Here is a 28000-nt window from a genome sequence, read left to right as displayed (position 1 = left end):
TGTCTGATGGCCGTGGGCCTATAGCGCACTGCGCGCGATCGTGCTGGTCAATACACCATATAGAGGATTAAACTTCTGAACAACGCTATGATGACATAAGCGTTAAGAGCATTTATGATTTACAAATCCTGTTCAAATACTTACAACACACAGGCATATAGATATATAATATACCTATATACTTATGTTCACATTCGCCCTCGGCTCCCGTTGATATGGTTTATACTAAATATCGATACGGATAACGAATCCGGACACAAAGTGTTCAGGTTGTGAGCGAGCATTGCGGCAAAAAAATATATATAGACATCAATGGGACGATAAACTCAACAACAGTTCATCATGAATAGCAAACACCGGGAGATTCTTCAAACTCATCGAAAGTTTCTTATCCAGAACATCATTTGGACCGATGACCTCTGTTCAAGACTACAGAAGGCTGGACTAATTACGGACTCCACTGTAAAAGACATCAAGGTAAGTCAACAATTACTTTATATACTGCATCAAGGGACATCAATAATTTACTTAATGTATATAATAACATTCACCACATCATCTCAATGTAGGCAAATGACGGCAGAAATGGCTTTTTCATCCATGCACATTAGGGTTATTGTCTAATGAATTAAGTCGTTTCTAGATAAATTGCTTTAGGGTAAGGGGGCTTGGAATAGAAAGAAATTTTGGTAACACATATGTATTTATATTTGTATTACATGGTCATGTGATGACACCATTATGTAGCTTTACAATAGGTATATTTGAGTTTTGAATTGTAAGCTTCTCTCGCTTTGATACATCATAATTTATATACAGTAGTAACGCTATAGATAAGTGTATCAGAGACAGCTTTATATGACATTTTGGATAATTTTCAGTCTGACTTTCAGACATGCATGACTATAGATTATGATGTTTAAATACCAACCTACTTAGGAAACAAATGTAGCTAAGGAACGATAAACGATGTTCGTACGTATGTGTACTTTTCGAACGATGATCAACATATCCTAAATATGCGTTAATGTTTGGTAGTGAGGATAACTAAATTGTCATATAGAAGCCGGAGTTCCCAAAGTAAAATCATTGCCTCGGTACCGGATTCTTATATTTGAGTTTTTAGGCATCAAACTCGTATCACCGAATGGGAAGGAGTAGTGTTAAACTTAAAGCATGTCTGACGCTTATTATGTGTAGATCGATAACTCCTTGCTGGTAGTTCGAGTGGTCGACCGAACGAAAAGTGGTCAAACATACAGTTCATTGTACATGTATAATAATTAGAATTGATTTGTCATAGAAAGATATATGGTCGGCAATTCAAATCTGATACTTGAAGAATTTAGCAAATATTTTAGATATGTCATTGTTGTACAGTAGAAGTGTTTTATTTCTTAGAACCCTTTGCTTCTAATATTTTATTATATCGCTTTGCCAACTTTCATTCTTTATTTGATTTTGTTCGGATTTGTAATAGATTTGTCCAGTGTGTTTCGACAAAGAAACAGACAATATGAAAAAAATGAAAATATTGTTTGGAAGTACACTAACTTTGAGTCAAATAGCTTTAAATAGATTTGTTATACGTCAAAGCATCTATCCTACTAGCGAATTCAAATCGTCATTTGAGGAATTTTATCCACTTACTCTTAAATTGATGACTTCACTCCTCCAATATCATGACGTCACCACTTATACCTGACCTCGAAAGAAAATATATACATAACGAAAACGATTTCATATCTTATTCATAGCTATCATATAAATGTATCGAGGCATAACAGAGAAAAATACTAGCTGTTTATTTGAAATTAATCAGAATATATCACATAACATCCAGACACGTAATTAATTATTTATTTGTTGAGTAACACACATTTATTAAACTAGTACGCGCATGTATAGTACTATACCAGTTGAAGAAAGTATAAACATACATCAAACAAGCCCAGAAGCTTACCAAAGATGTCATTTCAGCGATTCAGCGATAATGTTATAAGGTGTGTTAATGTGTTTGTTTATCAACCACAAGTATACACCTACCCGACCCAAAGTATACATGTGATTCACCGTATTTAACTACCCGACGTAAACACTTAAAGTCTTCTATACGTCAGCATGAACGGGAAACGTACTTTGTTTTGTTATTCGATCCAGACATTTTAATAATTTGGAACAACATCTCAACTAAAGTCTTTTTTTTTAAATAGTTTTTAAATCGTATAAACCGTAGTATCGGCTATGTATTTAAAGTATGAGATAGCAAGGTTGATATTTCTGTGTATCTACCAATGTTGAAACTTAATATTACGTTAATAACTTAACCATCCTTAGTAGGATAGTTCGTAAAATTACGTAGGAACAATTTTATTGATTGTTCTTTTCACTTATCAGTAATTCCATCGCATGTGAAGCAAATTGTGTATGGACAATGCTTGTTTACTTGGTAAAGTTCAACCTTTAGTCCAGGAAAACAGTCCACCTTATTGGAAAATTGCATTGACTTTATGAGAGATGTTGAATGTAAGATGTATGAAAACAGCTAGATGTTTCTTGATGTCTACGCCAATTTTGTAATGATTCTAAATGGTTGTCATTTTATAATATATAGTCATAAGGTGTTTCATGAAAGGAAGTTTGCGACATGATAATGTTAATATTCTAAGATATAGTAACATGTTTGTCCTTCACGTTACACTATTGCGTATACATCTGCCTTCAAATTAATTAATTGATAACACGAAGTGAGATTTCAAAGTTATTTTGGGAAAAGCGAATGAATATTTTGGGTGTTCATTTTTCCGGTTGACTGTCGAGGTATGAATGATTATGCGATATTGGAGTATAAACAAAAATATCGGTGGCGCAAATACTCTTATTCATGTTTAGATAATCTTCATTTAATAGCGACTGTTCTAGCAAGGCGGCTAGAAAAGGTGTATGATTTCAACAACTCATATACTTTTAACTGTGCAGTTGCCGGTCGCGTTCTCCAACTTCCCTTTGTCTCCAAGATATTGGAAAGTGCACGTAAATAACACGAGCAAAATGAAGATATTTTAATGTACATTTATTATAAGTTATGGAACGCATTTAACTGTTCTTTTGTATCGTGTTAACACCCTTACATAAATTGATGATCAAATTGTATTTCTTGATTATGAATTGAAATAAATATTAATGTAACACGAAAAACCTGTCGTCAATGCATGTAATATAGATTAAAGGAAAACAATCTTCTTCAATATAATTTTTATTAAAAAAAATACAATAAAGAAGGTTTAAGAGATAATGATACAATACACACCTTTAATCTATAACATCCATTGATCATTGTCATACGATGACAAGTGCACGATGAATCATGCCCACCTTGGTATATAAACCAATAAATGCATTCTAGTCATACTTACAATGTTATCTTTGAATCTGTAAACGCATTTCACAAGTGTGCCACAAATTTATGACGCAAACTTTATTACGACTGCCAACATGCGACAAAGTTGTTTATGTAAATGAGGCTTTACAATGTCAAATCATGTCAGATTCATGAAAAACAAGAATCAAACATTTGATAACGGTTTTATCTCGCTACTTGTCGTCCGGTTATTGGATTTCTCAAAAGATGCCTCTGTCGTGAGGTGATACTGTCAACATGTCTTTCTCCGGTCGATCTCAAAGTCCTTTACAAGTCCGACTTTATATGGGGTGCAACGTGCCCATTAACAGAAATTATAGAAATACTTGAGTTGGACATTTCTGAAGCGCAATATTGATACTAATGACATAATGTTTATAACTTAGTAAAAATTAAAAGACAATCATTTTACACACAGTTTACAGGAATGTTGTCGAAACACACAAAAAAAATGGATTAAGAAATAACCACGTTAACGAATTTATGATAAAGACCTACATAGAGTCACGTAATCAGAAACAAAAAGAAATTCCATCAAGGAATAAATGAAAATTCTAAAGTTATTTTCCATTTCAATATATAAATATATATATATATGCATGTATACTGTTGTTGAAAAATGAAAAAAATACACTTTTAGATTCGTTAATTCCCTTATGGGAGAGACGGGATAATCTAGACTAAATATGCCAGTGAACTATGTGAACTAGTAGAATTCACACAATGAAAATTGTTGACATCCTTGTCAGGGTGGTAGATGATAATACACTCAAGAATAATTCCATTAAGGATATCACATACAGAATGAGTATAGGGTGCATGTACTTTATGTATAAAATTTTACTCATTAACTAACAACATCATCGGATATCATCAGGTCGCCATAAAGCATTTGAATTTATGATTGGATATATACAATCACAAAGTGTACATATGTATATTTATTCTTTTCACTTGCTGAATTCATTAGAAAATATTAATGTTATTTAATGAGATTTTTAAATAACAACATAAAATGTGATTGACAGGTCGCTCGAACGTTTTAAAGCAATATGGAACATTCAATAAGCCGGCACTATCAATTATTCGTAACATAAAGCGTTTTATTAATATAGCATAAGGTATTTATTATTATGATAAGAATGTATAGGACGTATATCCTGTGTGGAATGAAATTACTTATGTGAATACTGAATAATGTAAAATAGTACAATTGTATGTTAATCCTTATACTCAAGCACTCACCGTCGCAGACCCGCCTATAATAACGCGCTGTTCATTTACAGGATTTGATATAATGTATACAGTTCATTTCTAATTCTGATATTCCTGGGTGGGAAGTTAGAAACCAAAAAATAAAATATCTATGTTTTTTGCTATACTCAATAGAATAAGCAAACAACTTTTGTATTTAGACATTATCTTCACAACAATATAAAATGATACACTTTTCGCTTTATACACATGTCACGATGCACAAAAACCTTTAAAATCTAAGTGCATGTTTCTTTCTTCTACAAATCCTGGGAAATGAAAAGAGCCGAAAATGGTGATATTGATTTAGGCACTAAATAACAGAATCGCACTATACAAATGTATTATCGGTGACTTGAATACAATGTCCAAAATTGTCTCGGAATTTTCAAAATTTTTCATTGCATCTGATACTTTTGACTTTAAATATGTACATGTATTACGTAATATCCCATTTAAACTATATTTAGGCAAAAAAATATGTCTGTTTAGGGATACCCGACCGACCCTATGTTTGTTTACGCCCGAACCTAATTTTTTCTTCTTTTCTACGGAAAAAATAACAGTCGGGGATACGATCTCGGACTCAGGTTACGGCCATTACTTTAGAGTGAAAGACATAAAAAAAAAAAAATATCGCGACCTTCCGACCCTATTTTTTTTGCTAATGTAACCCTAAACAGACATTTGTTTTTGCCGTATTCAAACTAATGTAGGCAAGTATTGAAACGGTAAAAAATTTAACATGGATGCAATTGATGTTATGGAAGCATTTTCTACTTAAAATAAATATGTATAATTATCGTTCCTATCACGTAATGTAATATATGCTTCATTTTCTTTAACTTAATGGTATAATTGTAAACGGAAAGAGGTAAAAAAATAAAGATATTTTTGTAAGAGGTGTATGTTCATTGATAATATGAAAGACTAATGACAGATAATGAAGGAAAAGAGATAAGCTCACAAGATATAGATATTGATATTAGATTACAGTTACGTTCATTTTAATTTTAGGGGGCCGCGGTGGTCGAGTGGTTAATATGTACCGACCTTTTACCACATGTCCTCCACCTCTGGGTCGCGAGTTCAAATCCCATGTGGGGCAGTTGCCAATTACTGGCCGCTGGTCGGTGGTTTTTCTCCGGGTACTCCAGCTTTCCTCCACCAACAAACCTGGCACGTCCTTAAATGACCCTGGCTGTTAATAGGACGTTAAACTAATCAAACCAAAAGATTTAATTTATATATAAGCGTTTGAAAATAGTATTTATATTATTTCTATCTTCATCGCCGATCCTGTTTGTCAAATCGACATTCTGTACAGAACACGAACGATCACAAATGATCTCACTTCCTGACATCAGGTGACACACGAGACAGTTAGATCTATCAAATAACCATCTGTAAATAGGGCCATAGTTTAAAAACCATAAATATGCGGATTTACGGTGTCTGAAGGTACCAACAGTTCTTAACTAAATTGTTATTTCGATGGCCATAAATCGGTGAGGGTAGATTTATGCTAAGTTGAAAGAGCAATATTGGGTTTGTATTTCACATAAACATGTTCATATATTCTTCAGGTATACTGCATTTTAAGCCATAAAAGTTCAAATATCTCTTCCAATAAGCAACTTAGTGTTATATATCTGTAGAGTTCAATGGGAAACATTTTGCACATCACGGTATTCAGTTAATGATATATCATCTGATAAAGTTGTACCCATTTTTTTTCCTTATAGTTTTTATTATTCAGCTGAAATTTAGGACTAGATTTCGGATCTCGTTTGAAACCTAGATCTCGAGAAGGCATTCTTTTCTTCCGAATCCTCATGACATAAGTATTTTATTGATCTTATTGTCAACTATTACAGAAGCATATGAACTTCTCACATATTACTACACCATAGACCACGAGGCCCTACATTTAGGTACATTACTTTTATGTAGGTAACGGCTTAACTGGAATTATCGCACCTATATTTGTGATAGAAAAAACCGGGTCACGACCATATAATTACCTTTACGTTAATATGAACAAAATTATTACGTCATGGTTACTTATGATGTCATATAAGGTGTTATTGCTATTTGAAATCCAGTAATCTTTGTTGTTGTTTTTTCTCGGGTTCACAAACCAAATCTTATGCAAATCTGTGGTTCAAAATAGTCTATAAATTATTAAATTAGTCCCAGAACATTGTGACATAATAAAATATGTTGTTTTGGCATCGTCGGTAGTGTAAACGAAGTACGAATATCTTTTTGTAACCAATATCTGAAACATCGTCATTTCGGAAGATGAATTTGGCGATATGCTATCATCATATCCGCACCTTACATAATATATAACGCAATACATATGTTTGTGGTCATATGGTTCTCACCTATGAAATGTAAGCCTATAAATTGTTTGATAAAGTTACATTTCTCAGTATGAATCAGTATCAAAGATGTCTCCCCACGAAATAAAGAACTGGACAGTAGCATGAGTGTCAATATTCAAATTCATTGAGTGATGACAAATAGGATTCAACTAAGAAGAACACATAACAAATTCATTAAATGATGACAAATAGGATTCAACTGAGAAGAACACATAACAAATTCATTAAATGATGACAAATAGGATTCAACTGAGAAGGACACATAACAAATTCATTAAATGATGACAAATAGGATTCAACTGAGAAGAACACATAACAAATTCATTAAATGATGACAAATAGGATTCAACTGAGAAGGACACATAACAAATTCATTAAATGATGACAAATAGGATTCAACTGAGAAGAACACATAACAAATTCATTAAATGATGACAAATAGGATTCAACTGAGAAGAACACATAACAAATTCATTAAATGATGACAAATAGGATTCAACTGAGAAGGACACATAACAAATTCATTAAATGATGACAAATAGGATTCAACTGAGAAGAACACATAACAAATTCATTAAATGATGACAAATAGGATTCAACTGAGAAGGACACATAACAAATTCATTAAATGATGACAAATAGGATTCAACTGAGAAGAACACATAACAAATTCATTAAATGATGACAAATAGGATTCAACTGAGAAGAACACATAACAAATTCATTAAATGATGACAAATAGGATTCAACTGAGAAGAACACATAACAAATTCATTAAATGATGACAAATAGGATTCAACTGAGAAGACACATAACAAATTCATTAAATGATGACAAATAGGATTCAACTGAGAAGACACATAACAAATTCATTAAATGATGACAAATAGGATTCAACTGAGAAGAACACATAACAAATTCATTAAATGATGACAAATAGGATTCAACTGAGAAGAACACATAACAAATTCATTAAATGATGACAAATAGGATTCAACTGAGAAAGACACATAACAAATTCATTAAATGATGACAAATAGGATTCAACTGAGAAGAACACATAACAAATTCATTAAATGATGACAAATAGGATTCAACTGAGAAGGACAGAACAAATAGGATTCAACTGAGAAGGACACATAACAAATTCATTAAATGATGACAAATAGGATTCAACTGAGAAGAACACATAACAAATTCATTAAATGATGACAAATAGGATTCAACTGAGAAGAACACATAACAAATTCATTAAATGATGACAAATAGGATTCAACTGAGAAGAACACATAACAAATTCATTAAATGATGACAAATAGGATTCAACTGAGAAGACACATAACAAATTCATTAAATGATGACAAATAGGATTCAATGAGAAGAACACATAACAAATTCATTAAATGATGACAAATAGGATTCAACTGAGAAGAACACATAACAAATTCATTAAATGATGACAAATAGGATTCAACTGAGAAGAACACATAACAAATTCATTAAATGATGACAAATAGGATTCAACTGAGAAGGACACATAACAAATTCATTAAATGATGACAAATAGGATTCAACTGAGAAGGACACATAATACAAATTCATTAAATGATGACAAATAGGATTCAAATGAGAAGGACACATAACAAATTCATTTAAATGATGACAAATAGGATTCAACTGAGAAGGACACATAACAAATTCATTAAATGATGACAAATAGGATTCAACTGAGAAGAACACATAACAAATTCATTAAATGATGACAAATAGGATTCAACTGAGAAGGACACATAACAAATTCATTAAATGATGACAAATAGGATTCAACTGAGAAGGACACATAAACAAATTCATTAAATGATGACAAATAGGATTCAACTGAGAAGGACACATAACAAATTCATTAAATGATGACAAATAGGATTCAACTGAGAAGGACACATAACAAATTCATTAAATGATGACAAATAGGATTCAACTGAGAAGAACTCATAACAAATTCATTAAATGATGACAAATAGGATTCAACTGAGAAGGACACACATAACAAATTCATTAAATGATGACAAATAGGATTCAACTGAGAAGGACACATAACAAATTCATTAAATGATGACAAATAGGATTCAACTGAGAAGAACACATAACAAATTCATTAAATGATGACAAATAGGATTCAACTGAGAAGAACTCATAACAAATTCATTAAATGATGACAAATAGGATTCAACTGAGAAGAGACTACATAACAAATTCATTAAATGATGACAAATAGGATTCAACTGAGAAGGACACATAACAAATTCATTAAATGATGACAAATAGGATTCAACTGAGAAGGACACATAACAAATTCATTAAATGATGACAAATAGGATTCAACTGAGAAGAACACATAACAAATTCATTAAATGATGACAAATAGGATTCAATTGAGAAGAACTCATAACAAATTCATTAAATGATGACAAATAGGATTCAACTGAGAAGGACACATAACAAATTCATTAAATGATGACAAATAGGATTCAATTGAGAAGAACTCATAACAAATTCATTAAATGATGACAAATAGGATTCAACTGAGAAGGACACATAACAAATTCATTAAATGATGACAAATAGGATTCAATTGAGAAGAACTCATAACAAATTCATTAAATGATGACAAATAGGATTCAATTGAGAAGAACTCATAACAAATTCATTAAATGATGACAAATAGGATTCAACTGAGAAGGACACATAACAAATTCATTAAATGATGACAAATAGGATTCAACTGAGAAAGGACACATAACAAATTCATTAAATGATGACAAATAGGATTCAACTGAGAAGGACACATAACAAATTCATTAAATGATGACAAATAGGATTCAACTGAGAAGAACACATAACAAATTCATTAAATGATGACAAATAGGATTCAACTGAGAAGGACACATAACAAATTCATTAAATGATGACAAATAGGATTCAACTGAGAAGAACACATAACAAATTCATTAAATGATGACAAATAGGATTCAACTGAGAAGAACACATAACAAATTCATTAAATGATGACAAATAGGATTCAACTGAGAAGGACACATAACAAATTCATTAAATGATGACAAATAGGATTCAACTGAGAAGAACACATAACAAATTCATTAAATGATGACAAATAGGATTCAACTGAGAAGGACACATAACAAATTCATTAAATGATGACAAATAGGATTCAACTGAGAAGAACACATAACAAATTCATTAAATGATGACAAATAGGATTCAACTGAGAAGGACACATAACAAATTCATTAAATGATGACAAATAGGATTCAACTGAGAAGGACACATAACAAATTCATTAAATGATGACAAATAGGATTCAACTGAGAAGAACACATAACAAATTCATTAAATGATGACAAATAGGATTCAACTGAGAAGGACACATAACAAATTCATTAAATGATGACAAATAGGATTCAACTGAGAAGAACACATAACAAATTCATTAAATGATGACAAATAGGATTCAACTGAGAAGGACACATAACAAATTCATTAAATGATGACAAATAGGATTCAACTGAGAAGAACACATAACAAATTCATTAAATGATGACAAATAGGATTCAACTGAGAAGAACAATAACAAATTCATTAAATGATGACAAATTATTCAACTGAGAAGAACACATAACAAATTCATTAAATGATGACAAATAGGATTCAACTGAGAAGAACACATAACAAATTCATTATGATGACAAATAGGATTAAAGAAGAACACAAATTCATTAAATGATGACAAATAGGATTCAACTGAGAAAGAACACATAACAAATTCATTAAATGATGACAAATAGGATTCAACTGAGAAGGACACATAACAAATTCATTAAATGATGACAAATAATTCAATGAGAAGACACATAACAAATTCATTAAATGATGACAAATAGGATTCAACTGAGAAGAACACATAACAAATTCATTAAATGATGACAAATAGGATTCAACTGAGAAGAACACATAACAAATTCATTAAATGATGACAAATAGGATTCAACTGAGAAGGACACATAACAAATTCATTAAATGATGACAAATAGGATTCAACTCAGAAGGACACATAACAAATTCATGACCTTGGTGTGTTATATCAAAATGTCTAAAATACGACTGAATGACGAAGACCGATGAAAATGTTGCAGCAATGATCGATTTTGAAAAATAGCGTTATGTCCAATTTATTTTCCATCGTCAAACATGCCTTAGTTATGCCTAAATACGATTAAGCTTAAATAAGGAAGTCCGGAAGACTTAAAAATCTTTTAAAGCCATGTTTTGTTGAAATTCCTTGGTATATTTGTATTCACAATCACCGCAAATCTTAAATTTGCAATATAGTAATGTAACCACATCTACACTAGCATTAAATGATATACTGTATATAGATTATTCTATGCGCGCTAAGCTGACTATTCATGTTACTAGAGGGTTCGAAAAGATTATAGAGTAGTTCCCGGTCGTTGAGGTAGGTCGTGAGCTCGAAGATCTGTTGAATGTTACGATTGGTAGCGATAATACAAACTCATAAATCTAAATAATCTAGTCGGTATAGTATCGATTAAACAACACAATGTTTAAGTAGGTGTGTAATGGAATTGTGTATTGGCAATGAAGTGAACTCGTAAATTTAAATTATTGATTCGATTTTCAGCCTGTCTATGTGAAGTAGCAAAATCTAAATTTCAAATTGTATCGATGAAGCATAGATTATTGAAGCACTATATAATTCTTTTTAAAAGTCTTAATATTTTTAATTATAATGTCGACATTAATAGCCTTGATTTATTTTAATTGGTTTTGGAAAAGAAGTTAGATTTATACTCGGGCGTAAAATAGCATTTTCATTGTATAGTTAAGATAATTTAGGAAAAACCAAAACCTCGTTAGCATATTCAGATTTATCCTATAAACAGGCTTTAATGTAACCGGGTGGGGTGTGCTTGGTGTCTTCGGCGGCATGCTTCAGTGATATAGCACTATAAAAAGGGCAACAGTTCCACTATACAAGAAGACACAATATGAATATACCGCAGTCTCCCAAAACACGCACCTCGCAAAAGATACACGAAACACACCGCAAACATGGGAGACCGTCCTTACATGACCATAGTTGTTAATAGGACGTTAATTAATCAAACAAACAAACAAAAATAAAACAAGCAATCATTTTAAGTGATTTTAAAGTATCGAAATGAAACTAGGATTGAAAATACATATTACAGGTATAAATTGTTCTCGGACAGTGACAATTACCAGATTTACAAAACTACTGTATCAATGCACATCTTCCAAACTCATAAATGCGACCCAGAATATTAATATCTGAAACTGCGTTAAATGATAATGTCAAAACAAAGTATCTTTACTTTATTATTATTATTTTGTTCAATTCGTTAACATGTTTAAAAATAGTACTTAAATAGCTATATCGTATATAAAGCAGCGAAAAAGCAGTTAAGAATTTACCGTACTGATATTTTATTTTTCTGAGTAACTTAGTTTGAGACGTCTAGTTGCTCGTATATTGAATAAGCTACACAAGATGTTTGGGATTGGTTTGATAATTAATTAACTATTAGCAACTATGTTCATTTAAGTATTTGTTAGGTTTCGATGAGGGTGACCCTCGGATTATACGGGCTATGGTTTAATTTGTTTAGTTCTGCGTCCTATTAACAGCTAGGGTCGGGTAGGGCGGAGGGCTTGTTGTAAGTTGTTGGGACATCTTAACCGCAAGGCCACCCCGGCCCCCGAGAAAACCACCGATCAGCCGGCAGTACTTGACAAATGCCCCACAAGGGATTCGAACTCGCAATCCACAAGTGGAGGACTTTTGGTGACAAACACATGTGTTGTGGTACATTTGTATGTTAATCCATGGACCAACGAGACTCACAATACTTAATGTAATGACAATAACGGTTATCTAAATAAACAGCTAAAACTTGAAATTTCCAATGAGAAAATGCAAAAAACACTAATGTCAATAAATAAGATCGTTCCTAATTAATTTAATTACTTTTGTTATTATAAAGACATTAAAATTTCACTATTCCGATTCACCGAATGGCGACAAATATGGTACGTTAAGGTTAAAAGAATAATGTTTGTTATATTGTGGACTACTGGGAAAACACACAGGTCAAGGATAGGCCGTTAAGTCGAATTATCTCATCAATAACTATAAACATGTTGATAATAGCATGTATTGTTCATCTCCATTGCAATTTATCAATTCTTTATTGAATGGATCTCAAAAACAAAATGGACACTAATGTCCTATTATTTGTTATTCAAACACATATTTGATAGTAAATTGACCGAAACGTGAATTCAATTATCTGGTCAATTTTTATTCCAGTGTATGATAAAGAAACCTGTCAGTATTTCGAATTAAGTAAATACAATTTAATGGATATACATGGATTTTATAATGAAAACTAAGACCTCCCCTTGTCTTTTTGTCCTGCTGAAAACGCTCCCTATTATAAATGGTAATTTCGAGAGCCATATTCAAACAATAGAAAACCGACCGATTCATACACTTTCTCTCAATGGCTGTTTTAGATAAACATACGTCCGGCGGATAAATCAATGACCTGTGGTCAGCGACACATCAGCTGACATATATACAATCTCTATCGTATTGGAATCATTATAATTCACAGCCATGGATCTATGTAATGTGTGGTGTTGAGGGCTGAAAGCATATATACTGTATTAGATGGAATATTCGCGGTGAATTTTTCTTTTTTTTTTTTAATCTGAGTCTGAGAACTTTTATAAACCTTTCACTTCTACACTTGTACACAGGTAGTGAACTGTAATCTGTCAGGAAATCATTATAGTCCTATTCATTCCATATATATGTATTGTATGTTTGTACAAAAAAATGCGCTTTATCAACACCTGCAATGCATTACGGTGTTGATTGATATACTTTAATAATCGTTCATTAAAGGCCCACTACCTTTCCGGAGGAAAACATAAAGGTTTCTTAAAAACATTAATAACATCAGAAAATATATACCAATGGCCTAAGATGAGGTTACAACACCAAACATATGCAAGATTTCCTGCGTAATGTTTGATAACAGTGGAGAGTTGCTTCGCTGTTTTGCCGTCTGGCGCAGTGATAGTCAACTACCGCGCGGTATTTAGGACGACGGCGGCGGGAAACATAAGACGACCCGCGTTATGAACATTAACGTTTTATTTATTTTAATCAAATTGTTGAGAATGTGATGACACGTGTAGTATTAACGGTAAGTTAATGACTTTAGCGACTATACAAAAATATCGATCTCGTTTTGCTTTCCCATTTTAAAAATTAAAAGCCGTTTCGGAAAGGTAGTGGGCCTTTAAATACACGTCATTTTAATAACAAATGACTCGAAGCGATTTTGCTTCTTTTAAAGAAAGCTATTATATGTATATGTCAACATGCTATATAATTTTGGATTAAAAGGTGAGAAATACATTAATAAGGTATATCGGAATTAAAAAATGTATAGTAAACAGTCCATGGTATAGATTATCATTGTCTTACTTAAGTTTGTATCGGTCGGCGTTTGTTCTTTGATGTTTGATATCATAAATAATCCTATTTTTCATTCTGTTATTTCTATTGAAAAAAAAATTCACCTTCAGTGGAACTCAAAATAGATCACTGGTGAATAGGAACGTGTATGACCTTTTTGCTTCTGCTGCATTACAATCCATTTAATTTTTAATAACTTAGTTGATTGATAATTCGTAGATGATTGATTCGTTGGATCTATTTTAGTCTTTTTAATGGAAGTGTGCCGCACCTGTAGGTTGACACTCTGCAAGTTTAACCTGAACTACCGAAGGGCGAGAAAGGGACAGAATGAAATACATTAGCATTAGTATTGTAAGATGAATCATAAATGTAATGTGTCTAATAATGTTCCTAATCATTCCAATTCAAGAATACTAACGATATTGATACACAAACTGTGCATATTTCTATGTGTATGATGTTTCGAAAATACCCACTGGATGTGTAACAGTATCGTCACATAAACCAAACCCAAGAAAATGTTTAGAATTCTAAATCGGGAATGTTTTAATACAAAGAGTTCTTTATTAAATATTGTGACAAATTGAAATTATCAAAATGTCTATCAGAGGGAGAAAAAGAGTCAACTGACTCATAATTTTAAACTCTGCCCAAACTATAAATAGCCAATATATTTACAGAACACTTTCTGACTATATTTGACTAAGAACAGAATCTATTTTCACACTGTTGTTAATTGCAGTTGATCGACACAGAGAAATTTAAACACGTAAAGACAAGCACATGTCAAGGGAATAGAAATTAATCATTTAGAAATTGCTGTCCGGGTTCTTTTCAAATATTTTTTCTATTGTGAAACACGTTAATGACAAGCAAACTTATCACTTTAACGTGGTACTTTTCTTCCCCCGTCTTAGATGTTTGTAATATGGGTACATGTAAAACGAAAAATGCTTATAATAAAACAATTTTGGTGATCTTGAAGTTTCCTTAAACCCGTGTTTAACTTTTAGTGTTTTGTTGTTTTTAGTTTTGAAATAATGTAATGATGGTGTGTAAGCTAAAGTAAGAATGCAGTGTCCTGTTTATATGCCATTATTTTAGTATGATAATCTAGAATTTGTGCAAATGAGATAAATAAGCTGAAAAACTTAATACAGCAAAATAAAAATACCACTGCAATAAAATAATATAAATCTTAATTTGAAAAAAAAATTGAATAAAATATTGAAATCTCCCAATTTTTGAAGTACAGTTTAAAATGCATTGATCGAATAAACCTAAGATAATGACGTATATATTTAATATGAGTGTCATTTGACCTACATTAAAGGGCACATTTAAGAAATATGATTGGATTTATCATTTATGTTGACAGTATATCATATGACCTAGTAAACTATTAATTCCATTTATAAACATCACACCTTGACAACAATGAAATCGCTAATATTGACACTCGTGCCTTTAAGGATATTAATATATATAGTCTGTAGTGTTAAGAGATATATGTTTGTGAATACAATATTTGAGAGTCTTCATAGGTTTATTATATATAATCAATATAAGGTTACATTCCATAGCATTTCTGTCCACCCAAGCACCATGCACTGGCAAAATTCGTTATGTTTTGTTAAGAATATATTTTTTTAAATCGAAATGAACATATGATATATTTTTCATTGAAAATGCTTTCTTATTAAAAAACATGAAATTAAAATATAATATATGTAGGACATTTACCCACACAAAACATATGTTAGAAATACCTAATTACACGACCCCTATCGCAACTGATCTGTGTTTTCCATTTCATCATTGTAGCACATATTTCATTTATATAAGAACGAACGCATCAAATAAGTAATACCTACAGTATACAACACATATTCTACTTCGATATACTTGACAGGTATTATTTGTGCTTATGTTACGTAAATGTCGTTCCTCGATACTGCAGGGGTTATTAACGACAGTGATAGTAACCTCTGGAGTATCAAGGTAGGTCAGTGGCATATACTATCAAAAGAATTCGGTAGGTCTATAAATATTCTTGTGCTATTACATTCCGCCTATTGTATTTCTTTGACAATCGCGGAAATAAGTCGTTGCGAAACTGTTTCAATTACATATAAAGCAAATCTAAGATAAGAATAAATCGCGAAAAAATCTTCAGCCATGAAAATGTGATATTAGATTACCACAAAAATAAGTTGGTAAAATGTACAGTGATAGCCATTTTTTATTACACTCACGACGGTATAATTTCTTCTACTGTTTTATTACGATTTAATATGTTATCCGCTTACTATGACATGAATTAAAACAAATATTTATTATGCCACACACTTAATCTGACACCAATATATACCAACTATTTGGCAAAGATTAAGTGGTGTTAGCTACGGTTAAGTAGGATCAAACAACAGTGGAAAAATCACGTTTCTAAACCTTATGCCAGTTACATTGTAATTTTACTTAACATGATAAAAAACTTTTAAGTATTACGTACTTACGCCAAGGTCTCACCACTTCAAATTCTTACTATAAAACATCTAGCAGAGTAATAGTCCTCTTTATGAAAGGCACGTGTATAGCACGTGAAGCGGTGAGAGTATTGGATACGCAATATATTAAAGATACATTTAAAATGTACCTTCACTGAAAAGGTTATTAATTTTCAAATTTAAGTTATACGACACTTAAAGATGCTCCACCGCTGACAAATGGTATTTTTTCACTATTTAAAACTCGAACAGACAATTTAGTATTTTTTTCAGTTACAAAAGTTACTTACTTTACACCATTACCACCATTGAAAAGTTTGAGCTTCTAATTTTACTTCAAGTTAAAAATATGAAAAGTAATTAATTGCATCCCGAAAAAAATCTGTACCACTATATCTTATATGAAATGAACTACTGAATGCGCATGTACCAAAATGAATTATTTTATATTATTTTTTGTGTTAATTAGACTATTATATACACGATTAAACACCATTTATTGTTCAAATGATGAATATCATTTTTGGTCTGTCGGCGGTGGAGCATCTTTAAAGTACATACCAATAAAAGTGGCTGCATTATGTTTCCCGATAGCGTCCTAATTATTGCGCGGTGGTTGACTATCATTATTATCACTACGTATCACTACGCCACACATCAAAACAGCAAACTAAAACTTCAATGTTTAAATAGCTTTACATAAGGAATATTTCATTTGTATGGTGCTGTAACCTCATGTTCTGATGCTATTCTGTATATCCATATTACATCGTCACACTTCATACTTTTTCAGAGAAAACTACTTTAGTTTCGCTCACAAAACAATGATGTCACGTTGGATGCCTATCCGCAAGGGAGCTAACTCTTTAATATGAAGAGACGGAATTATTAATATACTTTTATTTCGGAAACCTAGTGGGTCTTTAAAAGTGTTATGTACGACTAATCAGACCATTCGTCTCAGAATCTCTTGAATTAGACTCATCGGTGACCCTAGGGATCAGTATAAAACTGTTGTTTTCTGTCAAATAGAAATACCAAAACATGGCCATCGGAAAGCATAGATGACAAAGTATCATTAAGGTATTATTATGTGGAATCGGATGAATTTCGAAATCGATTAACATGTCATACCAAATATCAAAGAATTGTACAAAAGGCACAATAGATAATAGCATTATACACGTATTGTATTGTAATCAAGGAATAATAGAAGGTAAAATCAATTTATCATTTCACTGAAATTAGCTGGGATTTAGATAACTAAATAATTCACAGGATATCACTATCAAACGTAATAATGTGTAATCAATTGTGAAAAATAACATAAAACATCCGAACAAAATGAATTTATGAATATGTAGGATGATATGGTTTTCAAACGTCAATTTTCATTTTATAGGCTCAAAGAGAAAGAGATGCCAAAATCACAAAAGTCCTGGAAGCGCTTCCGGTGCGGGGTGCCCATGCGTACGAACAGTTCGCAGATATTTTACAACTCACGGGACACTATTTCCTCGCAGATTTTCTCCGAGAAGAAGGTACTAAATTGTGCTTATCACGGACATTATATATATTATGCTAAACAGTTATCATGTTATAAGGTATATATTTTTCCTTTTTTTTGTGTAAATAAAAATAAAATAAAAGGTTAGAATGTTTACTCCTGGTGTCAAATACACCATTAATTAATAAATGGTACAATTTCAGAGCACAAAAAATGAAGGATAATACTTCTATTAACCTCTTTACGTTCGCGTATACAATATTCGCGTGTTCTTTATTTTCATCATATATGTTAATATGTAGATTCTCGAATAAGGGTTTTGATGACAATCGTTCATTCATACATACATTTTTACAATTATTTGCAGAACATTTAAATAAATATATTTCGCGTAAACATTTAAATAAATATATTTCGCGTAAATAAGCTCTTTTTTGCTGCGATATATCGTGGTTTAACAAAGATACTAATAAATAGATTTATTGATATAATTATTCCTTATCGTGTCCTAATTCATTTCAGATATTGTCAGTGAAAAATACGACACAAAGGAATTATACAAAAAGATGAAATTCTTGGAAAGGTTGAAAGACCACGAAAGACAAGAATTAGAGGATTATTTCTTAGAGAAAGTAAGTAGATTATTAAAAGTAAAAGAACTGATCAGTGTAAATATATCAAATGAATTTGATATAATTTAATCGTTTATCCAACATACCTTGTTGTACATTTTATATAGCAGTTAAATGTACAAGCTTTATATGAAAAAAATTCTCATTTATGTTTTCTCCTAAAATTAATTAAGGTCAAACACAGTTAAACAAATTGCGATAATTATCTCTCAATCTACCTACTGTTTATTTGCTAACGTTGGCAATGGTTTTAATTTCATTAAATTTATTAATTTTCGCATATCACTCCCCTAGTAAATCCATATAAAAAGTTTAAAAACCAGTAAATAGTGAAAATGTACAACCTCAATTTAAAATTATACATACATAATATTTATGTTAATTATTTTCAGTTTCGTGGAGATTCTTTACGAATGGTATGGAAACATGATTTCCGCGAAAAGGCCAAAGCTATCGACGCAAAACGTGATCAACTGGACCAGCATTTCACGTACGAAATAGCACAGAAGAAAACAAAGGAAGCTGCCAATCAACTTGAACACGAGTTGAAAGATGAAAAGGAAAATGCTGCAGAACTGCGATGCCAGATCAACATTTTAAAACAAGAACTGAAGGAGTTGGAAGCGAAAAGGATGAGTGATTTAGGCAAACAGTTAAGGTATACGGAAGTGAATGAATCTGTATTACAAAGAACAAGTAAACGGCTTGAACTGGCTGAGAAAACTCTGCGCGATGTCAATGCTAAAATGTCGAAACTTATATCTCGAAGGCAAAGACCAGGAAATGAAAAGGACGAAATGGAACTGCAGAAGTATGAGTTTTCATTCGTTGTGGAGGATATGGATATTCTGATGGAGTCTTATCAGGATTTGTTAATGATCCGTAGGAAATACTATGAACTTATGGAAGAAAAAGATTATGTGTTGGCAAACATGGGCCATACTGATCCTGCAACGAAGCCTACACTTAAGGAAGCGTATCGTGATTTTGTTGCAGCGAATGACATTACATTGCAAGAATTGGAACACAAAATGCAGAACTTTCAGTATCAAATAGACGAACAAAAAGAACAGATTGCCGGCATGAATAAAGACAAGATTGAATCTCAAAATAAATTCCAACTAGGTGCAAATGTTTGGCAATCAGCCATTATGAATGTGATGAGAAACCAGCTTCAAGACGTTAAAAAAGAGTGCAGGGTCAAGGACACGAGACTGAAGATGTACGAAAGCGAAATGGCGAAGATGAGAGGGAAAATCGGAGAACTTGAAAAGGAGAGAGAACTGAAGATGAAAACCGTGTCGTTGTCAGGGGATGCAAAGACACATCTGACGGTGGAAATCGGCAGACGTGGAAGCAGGTCTCCGAGGTCTGCAAGCTCAATTTCTAGTACTGCAGGAATAGATGATTTGGAACTAGCAGAGGAAAGACGTCGACATGTGACATCGTCTCTGGAGCAAAATGGGAAGCAAAACAAAGAACTATTGCTTCCTCCATTGAAACCACAGCTTTTTCAGTCCATGGATGGAGGAGTACCTCGTGCGTATAGTCCAAGAAAGAACAGCTTCAGACCAAAGCCGTTAGGAGCTTGGGGGAAGAGTAGTAATGAGTACAATACATTATCACAACCTCTACCAGATGGTCTTACCACGGCACCTGTTAAGCTTGGAAGTAGAAAGCAGTACGCACAAATGCCAATGGGCTTCGGTGATATCAAAAATATGTCAAACCAAGGAAAATCAAAATTTGAAAAATCTCTAGGACCAACAACAAAAATAAGATATTAAAAAGAAGTTTTAAAAACGTCTGTATCAGACAAGCTGAACTTCGTAGATGAACTATTGGCTATTCAAGACTTAAAAGTTTTGATTTTTTTGACGACATCGGTTTCTTGGAAATGTGTGTTAAAATATATAAGAAAACGTTATTTGAAATCGACTAGAAAAAATGCTGAGAGATTTTAATTGCAAAAACAGTGACGTTGAGAAAGATACATGCGAAGATGAATATTTTAAATGGGTGTGTTCGCTTGTTACTGCTACAAACATTTATATCATGTTTTATCATCGATTGAAGACAGACTAATTAGGCCTAATAGAGAAATTAAGCAAAGATGACAAGTGTGGACATTTATTGCATACGGAATATAACACTTTTATGACTTTTATTGACAAAAAAATATTACGAAAGAATGTATAATCAATATTCAGTTTCCGATGAACGATTATATTTCTGCGACGAAAATGTATATTAAAAAACAGATTGAATGGAAAGGTTAATGGACTTTCATCTAACAGAGATTTAAATGACACTAATCCTTTTTCTCTGTTTGTGCCAAAATCTAAGTTAAATATGTTTTTGTGGGGGTAAACGTCGATGGAATGGTGTGATCTAAGTAGACACGTTGGTTAAGGTTATTTAAGATTGAAGGTGATAATGATGAAACTGTACAATGTGAATCAGTTGTTGTGATAATGTTATCATCGATAGTGAAACTCTTTTGGATTCATAGAAATGATAACTACAGTAGCATTTATAAAAAGATATTTGTTTATGAAGTACATGAATCGCAAATAATGATAAAAATATAGCAGCGTATTCTTTTTATTCAAGTTCCTCGTGGAAATCCCGACTTGGGTGTAGTCTGTTAAAGGGGGATTACTCTAATATTTATGGTTTTTCGAAGTGTTTGTTGACATCAAATACATATCAGAGGTACTACCTACTCCACTTCAATTCACTCCGTCAGTACTGAGGGGGTTACACTGATACCTGTAGATAAAAATGACCAATGCCATTCCAAGCTAGGGTGTCGAATATTCGTACACTGCTTTTATTGTTAGTTAGCCACAGTTATGTCGAATTGTAATGAGAGTTTAATCACAACGATATCTCGCCCGTACAAGACAGGCTTAACTTCCAAGCATAACTTTAAATTGATGTGATGTCAAGACCAATATCATGAAGTTATTTAACGTCTTTCTTGGTGTGGACATTTGCCCAAGTAATAATTTCGCAAACTATTATTCATCCATTCAATAGTCACATGGATATACAATTGTACTATACAGCAAACGTGATTCAGCATTTCAACAAATATAACTAGATTTTAAAAATAGAATGCCTCTACTGTGTATGTCATTGTTACACTATAAATAGAAAATAATAAATTGGTAATTGTTCACTATATTTATTTACAAAAACGTACAATCAATAAAATTATCTATCAGACAGGAATTAGGCCAATTTGTTTATTTATATGACATTGACATAACATTGGATATCGTCTATAAATTCAAAGTGTTATCAGATACAGATGTAAATTAACATAACTAGGCCTTATGATATAACTGTAAACACATGATTTCATCGTGATAAGAGATATAATTTCGATAATTTCGTGGAAGAAACAACGGTACTACATAATCAAATGCGAAAATATATTGACTTGAAAAGTCGTTAGGGTGCAAAACGCGAAAAAAATGCCGCGAAAAATAAATTGTTGTACAATAATCACATTGCCTTAATTTATACTTTTTATACTTCTTTAAATATGTACTGCTTATCTTAAATATGTTTAATATTTGTGTGTCAAACAAACGTACAGTAGAATAAAATAAGATAAAAACGCGAAAATGGCTTGTTTTACAAAAGTTAACAATGACTTAATTTGTATTTTTAATATACCGTAGTATCCCAACACAATTACCGCGTACTCAATACACACTTCACACTGCATTCATGGTAGGAAGTCCTTAGATTATCCTTGCTGTTAATAGGACGTTAATTAATCAAACATACAAACAAAATTTGAATAAGCTCTGCTGATGTCAAAATATATATTTACTATGTATTTATATTTCATCATGATAATGTTTACATACATTTGTGACATTCAAATATGAATACCGCGCTTATACATATGACATAGAGCAGTTCATGTGTTTGATGGGATACATCAAGCTGAATTTACACGATGTATATGATGTATCAATATGACGAAGTATTATTTATTACCTATCTGTGATATCGTTCGATTACATGTATATGACAATTGTTTAAAATGTATAAGATGATTTGTTACCTTAAATTATTTCCTTTGAAATCTGTTTGTGAAATAACGTAATGAAGCGAATGTGTTATGAATCTCTTAGTAAAATATTCAAAAGATGTAAACTGAATTTTCTCATTCTTCCCCAAATGACGTTATTCTTTTATTGCTGCCAAAGACGTATATTGTGCAATAGGATATCCTTCGAATCAAGACATATTCTTTATTATGGTTCCTTCTCAGCTACTCTCAACCATTTTGTCCAGTAGTCTGCTCATACAGAAAAACGGTTCCAACATCCTTCCTCTGTATTTAGATGTAGAAAATACGTAGAAATGAAAACAAATTTCCATCATCAACAGGTTTTCATCGCCAACATACAGATATATTCTCGTTATCACCTTACATGTAGCATGGCGTAATTACATTTATCATAACATAAAAATATTTTATTTATCTCATGTTGCAATTATTTAACATAAGCGAACTCTAACATCATAACAAAATATCAGACAATACATGTATGTTTCTTAGAAAGGAAAAGACAGTTATTCCCCTTCTCTCAACACAAATATAGATGATTTAAGCGAACTCTGACATCATAACAAAATATCAGACAATACATGTATGTTTTCTTAGAAAGGAAAAGACAGTTATTCCCCTTTTCTCAACACAAACAAAGATGATTTAATCACAATAAATTCAAGAGACAATAGTTTCCTTTTCATACATTTCATACCAACTTCAATTCCTTTCACCACATACATACAGAAATATCCCCAGTCAGATTCCACCGTTCGTGGGTATACACTGAACTTAGTATATCAAACAATGGCGCGTCTCTGGTCAGAATATTGCGTCTGAGCTCCGCCTCTGTACCACATGGCCGAGCATCACTACATATGGTCATACCACCTGTTAAGTAGAATACGGTCATATCACATGTAGAATTAACAGATTCTCCTATGGTTGAATAGCAGAATTTAAGAACATCCGCAAACTATTCTCTTTTGGACTTTTTATGCATTCAGGATACTACAGGGGTTACTATCACTGTCGTTATAGCAACCCATACACTATGTTACACTTAAACTGAAAGCATTTTAGGAAAGTAAAAAGACTTACCATTTGCAAGCCTGCTAAGACATTTTTGAAGCTTAGCAATACAGCGTAGATTTTATTTTGGCGTATATGAAAAATCACACTGTCTTGTTCACAGGTTGTCATACAATGAGTTATCAGATGTGCGATTGCAAAGTCCAAGGTGGATATAAACATAGTGAAAGGAATCCCTAAAGATCGAGAAAAAGTTTCCCGCAATGTTAGTTTGATAAGAACTATTCACTTTCTTCGTGTTTTCTTTACAATAAATTTCTTCTGACTCTGATGAAGCCCTTTAGGCTTGAAATATAAACTTTCTTTATCATCGCAGACTTGTACACTGAACAACTAAACTTACGCATTGTTTTCAATAGATATCTTAACAAATTTAATTGTTTCGTTTATAAGAAAAGGAATCTTCTGGACGTACCCGTGTCATAAGAGGGTTTGCTTGTGGCCCGAAACCATGCGGCCGTTCCTTGACGAAAATAGTTAATGTGATTTGAAGGATGCAAATCCCAGGTCAACTTTGACGAGTTGTATGCTGTAATGATCTGGTTACGAGTAGAAGATAATTCAACACAACATCTTGGTAGAATGAACATATATCGAGGATAAAACAAAGATATCAATAGCGGAAAAAATACTATTGTTAATTAGCATAATACGTCCTAAATATGATTGCTGTAATACTGTTTTATAATTAAAGAATTTGGTACAGCAATAATATTGAATACGTTTAATTCATCATTGTGCTAACTCTTCAAAAGTCAGTGATGCGCTAGGAGTATCGTTTGATTGAGCCACAATAGGTACAATACATCTACAGTAATACTTATGTACATAGAAACGATAAAAAGTTAAATACGACATAAATTCAACCAAAGTATTTCTTGGCCATTCTTTTGTTGCTTGTGACATGCTATTTCCTTGTTAGTTTTAGCCTTCCCAATACAGTACAGTGTGATTGCCTAAATATTTCCAAAATGTCTCAAAGCGGGTCTCTGACGTGGGGGAAGGTCTCTGACGTGGGCGAGGGTCTTTGGCGTGGGCGAGGCTTTGACTACCCTATTTAGTCACCACCTCTCGTAAGGTTAGTTAAGGTTACACTATACCATCACAGTATGTGAAAGTGAGGGTATGTGTGTGATTGAAAGTGCGAACGACGGATAAGTGTGAGAGAACATTTTTGTATTTTGTTGTGCAAATTACAGATAATAATCATTTTGAAAAAAAAGATAAAAACAATAATATCCTAAAGGAATCTGTAGATATCCGGATATCAAAATGTTTCTGTATGAAGAAATTACATTTTTTTTTTTTAAAATTTTACGTTTCAAATCTGGTGAGAATCAAACATTTTAATACAATTCACACTTACGCTATCAACAATGTCAGTTGGTAGTACATATTTGATCAGGGATTCTGCAAAATCTTGGACCAGTAGGTTCATCCGTCCGAATTCTGGGTCAAACTGATCATCTTGACCACAAAGAAGATTCCCTGCCGTAACAACCAAACGTGCACCCGGATGTGACCATTTCATTGCAATCGGCATACCTTCGTCACAGAATGACGAGCAATGATCAGGACACGCATCTAAATTAAGATATATTACTGTTAAACCATAGTTGTATTTGCAATCGATAATATAACAGATGTGAGAATAGCTATAATGATATTTCAAAAACGGGCACAAAGAATAACTGTTACAAATACCGTATACTGTGTAGTTGCTAATTCGCGTGGGTTGTAATTTCGCTAAATTCGCGGATCTATCCACACTCGCGAAATTTTATACCTCACGAAAGTAATCAAAATCATTATTTCACGTATTATAGGCTGTCATAATAATGGGACTTCAAAGTCTGGAAAGGTCATTCGCGAAAATAAACCCCCGCGAATAAGTTCCAAGCAGTAAATCGCATAATTTTTTCGCCAACGAAATTTAACAACTATGAAAAAATCGGTTATTTTCGCGGGTTAGAAATATTGTGATTTTGAAAATGGAAAATAATATATTCTTGCAAATCAAAATTTCGAGATATGTGGATTTGTGTACATATCGTTTATTCATTACTCATCATTTTGCGGATGAAATTTTCGTGACCGATCAATGTCCCGCGAAATCGCGACAATATCATCCAAGCGAAAACGTACTTTAACTTTTATATATGGAAAGTTTATATGTCATTAACAGGAAATTGGTAACTGTACGAATGAAGTGTCAATAGAAGGTCAAAAATCATAGCTTTTTTAAAGGATGATAGATATTTATTTTTTGTTTTACATCATTCCTTTTCTGAACGTTACAATGAAAAGATGAACATTACTTTACAGGAAGATAATCTAGTGTTCACGACATCAATTTTCAATATAATAACTTACATTTACACTCGGTATTAACAGGAGCATACTCCGGAAAGTCACATGGAAATTCGTTCGAGTTAAATATTCCAACTTTGATTGCTTTAGCCACAAGGGTGAATATGTCATAGGGCATATATCTGACCAAGAGATATACCAATCGCGATCCCTGTAACATAGTCATAAGCCAATTTGATTTCTTGTTCTAAAGATGATAACAAAAGACACTACACAAAAGAAATGCATTGCAAAAATAAAACACATGTACATTCTCGATACTCCAGGGGTTATTATCGCTGATATTATCATCTCTCTTGGACTATCTCTAAGTTAAATTAGAGGCATCAGAACGGGCAATTTAGTCCTTTGATATACATCAAAAGAGCGAAAAATGGTATAATTTGGTTGACTGTGTGGCATTGAAGTTGAGTATCGCTCTCTCTCTCTCTCTGTAGTCTTCAAAGGAAATGTCAACAGGCCTGTGATTGCTTCAGATTTTTTCCCTGAGCTGCCTTCAGTTTTACTATGAGATAGTACAGGGTTGGTATATATGTATATAATGTCTTTTATTACTAGAGTTTACATTGTACACACTGTCTTTTATTACTGCAGTTTACATTGTACACAATGTTTTTTATTACTAGAGTTTACATTGTACACAATGTCTTTTATTACTGGAGTTTACATTGTACACAATGTCTTTTATTACTAGAGTTTACATTGTACACAATGTCTTTTATTACTGGAGTTTACATTGTACACAATGTCTTTTATTACTGGAGTTTACATTGTACACAATGTCTTTTATTACTAGAGTTTACATTGTACACAATGTCTTTTATTACTGGAGTTTACATTGTACACAATGTCTTTTATTACTAGAGTTTACATTGTACACAATGTCTTTTATTACTGGAGTTTACATTGTACACAATGTCTTTTATTACTGGAGTTTACATTGTACACAATGTCTTTTATTACTGGAGTTTACATTGTACACAATGTCTTTTATTACTGGAGTTTACATTGTACACAATGTCTTTTATTACTGGAGTTTACATTGTACACAATGTCTTTTATTACTGGAGTTTACATTGTACACAATGTCTTTTATTACTGAAGTTTACATTGTACACAATGTCTTTTATTACTGGAGTT

General features: G+C 32.3%; 2 protein-coding genes across 2 annotated transcripts; one reads left to right on the top strand and one right to left on the bottom strand.

Annotated features, from left to right (window-relative positions):
• Positions 1–23511, top strand: LOC138307203 (cingulin-like). The gene is made up of 4 exons (XM_069247838.1): positions 1–477; positions 18587–18725; positions 19214–19323; positions 19716–23511. The coding sequence occupies exons 1-4, from the start codon at positions 343–345 to the stop codon at positions 21108–21110; spliced, it is 1779 nt and encodes a 592-aa protein (XP_069103939.1). The 5' UTR covers positions 1–342; the 3' UTR covers positions 21111–23511.
• Positions 23512–23936: 425 nt separating this feature from the next.
• Positions 23937–27006, bottom strand: LOC138307205 (uncharacterized). The gene is made up of 4 exons (XM_069247840.1): positions 26864–27006; positions 25857–26074; positions 24906–25029; positions 23937–24289 (listed from the first exon to the last, which is right to left on the bottom strand). Exons 1-4 carry the CDS (start codon positions 26976–26978, stop codon positions 24129–24131), a joined length of 618 nt encoding a protein of 205 aa, XP_069103941.1. The 5' UTR covers positions 26979–27006; the 3' UTR covers positions 23937–24128.
• Positions 27007–28000: the final 994 nt, after the last annotated feature.

This window comes from Argopecten irradians, chromosome 14, assembly GCF_041381155.1.
Source record: "Argopecten irradians isolate NY chromosome 14, Ai_NY, whole genome shotgun sequence".
Lineage (NCBI taxonomy): Eukaryota > Metazoa > Mollusca > Bivalvia > Pectinida > Pectinidae > Argopecten > Argopecten irradians.
Note: the sequence above shows the minus strand (reverse complement) of the source record. Positions and strands in the feature narration are given on the sequence as shown.